The sequence below is a fragment of the Thunnus albacares genome, chromosome 23, assembly GCF_914725855.1.
Source record: "Thunnus albacares chromosome 23, fThuAlb1.1, whole genome shotgun sequence".
NCBI classification, from domain to species: domain Eukaryota; kingdom Metazoa; phylum Chordata; class Actinopteri; order Scombriformes; family Scombridae; genus Thunnus; species Thunnus albacares.
Genome location: NC_058128.1, coordinates 9,256,586 through 9,262,891, shown reverse-complemented (window position 1 = coordinate 9,262,891; position 6,306 = coordinate 9,256,586). Strand labels below are relative to the sequence as shown.

At 39.9% G+C, this 6,306-nt stretch overlaps 1 protein-coding gene across 2 annotated transcripts; it reads right to left on the bottom strand.

Annotated features, from left to right (window-relative positions):
- On the bottom strand, positions 1 to 6,226 carry arfgap3 (ADP-ribosylation factor GTPase activating protein 3). Of its 2 annotated transcripts, XM_044343551.1 has the most exons (16): positions 6,037 to 6,226; positions 5,273 to 5,391; positions 4,718 to 4,790; positions 4,473 to 4,604; positions 4,197 to 4,277; positions 3,997 to 4,075; positions 3,833 to 3,892; positions 3,668 to 3,714; positions 3,411 to 3,565; positions 2,995 to 3,126; positions 2,773 to 2,898; positions 2,514 to 2,666; positions 1,984 to 2,104; positions 1,649 to 1,736; positions 1,348 to 1,472; positions 1 to 1,240 (listed from the first exon to the last, which is right to left on the bottom strand). In XM_044343551.1, the coding sequence occupies exons 1-16, from the start codon at positions 6,103 to 6,105 to the stop codon at positions 1,223 to 1,225; spliced, it is 1,578 nt and encodes a 525-aa protein (XP_044199486.1). In that variant the 5' UTR covers positions 6,106 to 6,226; the 3' UTR covers positions 1 to 1,222. The 2 variants fall into 2 exon arrangements, with proteins under 2 accessions (XP_044199486.1, XP_044199487.1); XM_044343552.1 differs by lacking the exon at positions 3,833 to 3,892.
- Positions 6,227 to 6,306: the final 80 nt, after the last annotated feature.

Genomic DNA, 6,306 nt, shown 5'->3' with positions numbered 1-6,306 from the left:
AAAAAGTGTATCTCTTGGCCAGTTGCAGTCACTTCTTGAGGTCTTGTCGCCCCCGTAGGGTTGCCACTCACTACACCCTGCTAAGAAATCTTCTGGCACAATGGGTCATTTTTTACACTTCTGTTTTTGTACGAATTAAATAAACAAGATATAACATCTTAATTAGTGAGCTATAGAGGTGCTGGTAGGCAGATTTGATGCTTTTAGACAGAGTCAGGCTAGCAGTTTTCATGTTTCTAGTCTTTACACAGAGCTAAGCTAACCGGATGCTAGCTGTAGCTACAAATTGAAAAGGACAGATGATATCAATCTTCTCATCTAACTCTCAGCAAAAAAGCAAATAAGCTCATTTTACAAAATGTTGAACTATTACTTCAAATTTAGTATTTTATAGCTGCTTACGCTCCATATCGTCTTGTCATTTTTAGCTACAGACATATGGTCCCAAAAAAAAAAAAAAAAAACTTGCAGGATAAGCTTATGAAAAGAGAGCTTAAGAGAAGCTTATGTGCTAATGAGGCCAATATTATTTAATGTAACTGATAGTAAACGCAACTGAGAAAAAATAAAAAGATCTGTGGTCCCCTAAGGCCTCATTATCAGTTTTTGGTCCTGTCTGTGGAGGAGCAAATATAAGTGCACTTTGGGGACAGAAAGGACACTTTCAAACAGGTGGGAATGTGCAAGGTAAAAAAAAAAAAAAAGCAGAAGACAACACTACAGAGTGCACGTGATGAGCTATAGTGCGTTCACCAATTAAGTACTTAAAGCACAGTTGTCTCCGCTGCTCAAGTTTTGACCTCATCGACTAAAGGAGTCAAAAAGCAAATCCCACCTTCACAAGAAGCAGAACCCTTCTCAGACGGCTACTTACAGTATTTCTAAATATTTAAACCCTCAAAGACCTCAAAGCAAACTAAGTAATATAATGCAAACTACATATTTTTCCATGACTGTACTATACACAGAAATCTCCCTTCAAGACGCCTGCAGTGGAACATAATCCCACTGAAAATATTGTGCTTCGGTCATCTTGATTCATACAACTAACTGCTGTATATACATAATCTAATAAAAAAAATAGATATGGATGTATACAGGGTTATTTTGGGGTAAATTCTGATGCGTCATACAGCAGATTTGCTCATATCTTCATCCTCTATCTCCACATGAGGAAGAGGACGACCAGTGACGCTGAATCCAAGAGGAGACATGTCGTCACTCAGGAACTGTAGTGATCCTGGAAAAAGGAAACGGACGCACATGAGAAGAATGTGAGAACTTGTTTGTCGAGCAAGACCTGTTTTATGATCTTTGTTCAAAAAGGTGTTTGTATTTCTGACCGACCTGGATTGAGCTAACGACGCCGCTGGCCATGACGGAGAGTTTTCCCGCGACTGAGCGCACCCCAAGTTTGAGCTGTGACATGTCAGGAGCGTTGGGCAGCACGTTGGACAGACGGTACGAACTCGCTGTGATCAAAAAACACAGAAAAAAAAAAAAACAGCCAAGCAGACAGACAGATTATTAAATTGTGCCTTTTGGTAATTATACATTTATTTATATTTATTAATAATAAGAGGAATGAAAATGGTAAATAAATCATATATATTGAGGGTTTTTTTTTTTTTTAGCCTAATTCCCTTACCGGCCTGTTTCTTTGGATCCTCAAACAGGTCTGCTGAACTTATAGCGGAGCTCCCAGAAAATCTCTCCAGTCGTGTTTTGGCCTCATACTAAAAAAAATGGAAGTGCAGAAAGTAGAGTATAAACACTTCATCAAGTTAAGTAAAGTCACAGAAATTCAACACTTCAGGCTTCTCATTACAAACTGGTTTGAGAATATAACAAAGCTTTATGGTTCTACAGAGTCACTGTTATAACTGTTTGAATCGTGCACAATATTGTATATATATATATATATATATATATATATATATATATACATATATATGCAATATGTTGCATGTTGTGATTGAGTACCTCAGAGTTGTCTTGTTTCCCAAAGTACATGTCAGAAGAAATAGCTTTGACGTCAGTTCCAAACTTTTTGCGAGCTTCTCCTGTGTCTGAGACTGGTTCTGGTTTCCTCCTCGATGTGGGCCTGATGACAGATAATTAATATATATTAAACAACCATATAGTCTGAAAGCCCACATCGACATTGATCACATAGAAAATGTCACTCACTTGAGGAAGTCTAAACATTTCATTATGTCTGTTCCTTTTTTCATTCAAAAAAACAAACCTGACATTTATTCAGCATATGTAACATCCCACATTATAACACCTAAACACGTTAGATAAAACTCCTCTCAAGTTTGAACCAAAACCTTAATTTTGTTTGTCATTTTTAAATTGCAGTTTGATTGGATTATTAAAAAACATGACACTGAAAAAGATGAAATCATCAGTGAGTGTAACAGGACAAAAAGGTTTAATTCTTACTGTATCAAGCGGTCAAGAGAAGTTAAAGTGATACAGAGTAGAAGTCATAACACAGTGTCTCCTACCTGTCATCAAGTGATGTTATAGTGGAGCTCAAGAAGAAATCCGGCTCTGGTTTCTTGCTCTCCTTCAGCCAACCTCCTCCATCGCTTCCATCACCCCACCGGGAGGAGAAATGATCTGAGGTTTCGGTCTGATCCTCCAACCGGTGTAAGATCCTAAAGAAAGGTTAAAGGTTAAATCATCACAATCTACAACACCATTCTTGTTGTGAGAGTACTTTAATGCACTAGAGCTGAATAAGAACAATCAACAGCATCTGACCTGGAGCTAAAGGACCCCTCATCATCCTCATCCTCAGTGAACCGACGTCCTTTGCTAGTCTTGGCCGCCAGTGGACTCTCCTGCTGGATGATGTGCATGTCCGATGTCACTGAGTGAGACACTCCGCTACAATATGATTATGAGAGAAAGACACGGGAATAAAGAAACTGTATATCTCATGTAAACACCTTCCACAATTGGCAACAGGCTCGTTAGTTTTACCTCCTCATGCCGAGACCCATGCCCAGTCTCTCAGCTTGCTCCTTCTTCTTCCCCTCTAACCCCTTGAACTTCTGCTCCTCAATTTTCCTCTGCTGCTCCAGGTCTTTATATGTGAGTCGCAAGGACGGAGCGCTGAGAGGAAGAGAGAAGCAGGCGAGTCTGAATATGACAAAACAGACTAAAGAGTGCAGCAGCTAACAGAAACAGGTGATCCAAGAGTGGCAGCTGGGTCGTGTTTCGACGAGGTTTAAAGCCCTTTTCTGCTGAGTGGTACAAGACTGAAACCTGACCTCTGACCTTATAGCAGAAGGTGCAGAGTGAATCAATAGATCACCACAAAAACACATTAAATGAGCAGAAAAATATAAAAAATGATTGATGATGATGATGACTTAAATAATAGTAAGCGCTCTCACATGGATTCCTCAGGTTGAACAGTTTTCTTGGAGGCACCAGCAGTCCCGTCTTCTCTCTCTCTGAGCTTGTCGGCAGCTTGAGCTTTCTTCTCCAGCTCTGAGAAACTCTGATTGCTAACCTTCTGAGCGCCCAGACCGCCCTTCTTAGACGCCAACTACAAGCACAAGACATATTTTACAAAACCTACATACTGAATGTACAGCCCATGTATGCCATAATACATTCTGTCCAACTACAAAAATATTACTTTACGTACAGTTTTCTTGGTGGCAGCTGGCTTCTTCTTGAGAAGAGAAGAAGGCTCTGGAGAGAGTTAAAGACAGTAGAGTTACATCACCAACAGTTTAGTTATAGTTCAGATAAAAAAACAAGGAAAACGTCGAACATAATGAATATATTATTGTTCTAAGTCACAGCAAACCTGGATTTGCTTTTGGAGAAACACTCAGCATTTCCACACTGGGACCCTCCTCCAGATTACCTGATTTATATAAGTGTATATGTGATTAGATATATTAAGTTTGATGTGATAAATACAACTGGAGTGAGTCTTTCTGCATGTTATTCAGCAGTAAAACTAGATACCATTTTTCTCTTCCTCTTTTAAAGGCTTCTCTGACGTGGCGGAGCCAAAAGTCATTTTGGTCATGTCTTCAGGAAGAGCCTGGGTGTTACACGAACACACGTGTTAAACTTATCAATCACCAGTCACTGTAGAAAATATCTATAATATAGCATATTTATGGATTATTTTCCATTATGGCAAAGCAAGCTCAGTCTCATACCTGTGAGTGCAGACTGAAGAAATCCACCTGCTTGTCCTCTGGTGATGTTGGTGAGAGAGGAGCCTGACTGTCGAGCCATAACTGTGGAGAGGAAGAGCAGTTAAACTTTCTGTCTCTGCACTTACATATATATATATATATGCCAAATGTGGCAAGCAAAGAGGAAGCCAAAGTTAAATTTTATCTCTTAGGTTTTGTGGTTGCAGCTAGCTGTCTTTCACAAGCAGGCAACCTGCAGGAGAAAAGTATTTTTAGACAGTAAACCAACATGTCTACCTCAGTGCCGTGGCGTCTGGTGGCTTGAGTGGCTAAAGTCTTAATTTTCTCTCTGTACAGCTGAGCGGCTCGGCTGTTGTACTTGGCATTTGCAGCACTAACTGTGCAGCCGTGCTGATTGAAAAATCCAATCTGCCAAACAGACACCGGAAAGCAGACAGGAAGAATTAAGTTAAATGAAGTTTGTGCAAAGCAATGTTGGTATTACAATCCGTTGATATCAGAGTTTCCCATCAGGTACTCACCGCACTGGCGTTGCCTCCCACTTGCATACATCTTAACTGGAACCACGACCAATTAAAATCCAGTTCAGTAGACCTGTTTAACACAACAATGTTAGGATTATGTAGCCCAGGTTACAAAAGCCATAACTCCCTAACATTTGATTCTTGTCTGGATTATTCTATTAATACTAAGAAACGTGTGCAATCATGTTTTTTTCTAATTAAGAAAAACAGCCACATTTTTATCTTTTTTAAAGTGTGGAGAAATTACAGTACTGACATCTCTTTGCCAGTGGAGTTTAGGATTCAATTCAATCCCCCCCCCCCCCCCCCCCCAAAAGAAAACAAAGCAAAACAAAAAAAAGAACAAGCACTTAGCAGCACAGTGCATTAAAGTGCATTTAGAGAGAAAAGTACATGTCAGCTCTAGCATGTCAACGAGCGACCAGCCCTGATGAGGGAGATATAAAATCCATTTTGCTGTCCAGAGAACATTGTTCAGCTCATGTATTTGTTACTATTCTTCTTATTTGATGCTATATATATACATACACACACCCTTACTTTCTCACTTACCTGATAAAGGACAGGTGCACCCCCAGAGACCTGTGTGTCCCAGAGCAATCTATACATAGAAATACACCATAGGTGATGCTAGCCCAGCTGGGGTTTTTAGCTGAGCAGTCAAAGCAAACCTAGAGGAAAAAAGAGCAAAGGACACATACAATTAAGTTTGACCTCGCAATACAAACAGATAGGGCTAAACGTATTAGGGTTATCTCCTTCCTCATTCAAGACCAATAAGTCCTAAATCAATAAAGAGACGTGTAAGTGAGCTAAGTGAAGGATGTTTGGGTGATTATAACAACAGCTGTGTAACCATGAAGGTCTAAAGTGCATGTTTCCAGTGAAATACGAGCTGCTGGCTACATTCAAACAGCTGTTGTTGTGTTTAACTGTGTTTAACTGTAAAATTAACTGTTAGATGATGTTCAGTAACACCAAAAACGATTTTAGTTATGACACAGGACGTGTGCACTTATCCCAAAAAGCCTAAACAAACGAGGCTAACATCAACTGTCAAAATGAAGCTTGTTAGCTTGCTAGGCTGTCAGTTATCAGACAGGTTTTATTTTAATCCTGCCAAAGTTAGAGAGGGAAAACTTGTCAACTACACCCACATATTTTCAACTTTACACGTGTCACATCATTTAAAAAAATCAAGCTCGTAAGTTAAAGCTAGCCTTGACGTTTCTCAAAGTGCGACGTGTCAGATATTTAGTTCAGCGGACTTCCTTGTTTAAAGAGCAACAGACCGTTTTGCTGTTTGAAACTCTCACCTTGTTCGTAGGAATGGAGCGCAGTCGCTTAAAAATGACAGAAATATCTTGCTTGCTGGGCTCTGACATTATTCCTCCTGTTGTTAATACCTGCTGGACAAAGAAGGTGCATGAAAACCAAACGCTGTGTTTGGTTTTTCCTCTACCATAGCCTAAAATACGACACGTCAGTAGGAAAACATCATGGCCTGGCTCTGATTGGCTGAAAATGACCCGTGGTTGTGTTATTGTAGAGAGGTCTTATGGGTAATGTAGTTGACATCTGCGGCT

What these genes read in the sequence shown, in the direction of transcription:
- arfgap3 (XM_044343551.1), bottom strand. Translation starts at nt 6,105, where the DNA reads ATGTCAGAGCCCAGCAAGCAAGATATTTCTGTCATTTTTAAGCGACTG. An exon ending in TTCTCCAAAAGCAAATCCAG is followed by an intron (nt 3,715 to 3,832) that starts GTTTGCTGTGAC and finishes AACTCTCTCCAG; the next exon opens with AGCCTTCTTCTCTTCTCAAG. An exon ending in GGAAACAAGACAACTCTGAG is followed by an intron (nt 1,737 to 1,983) that starts GTACTCAATCAC and finishes CATTTTTTTTAG; the next exon opens with TATGAGGCCAAAACACGACT.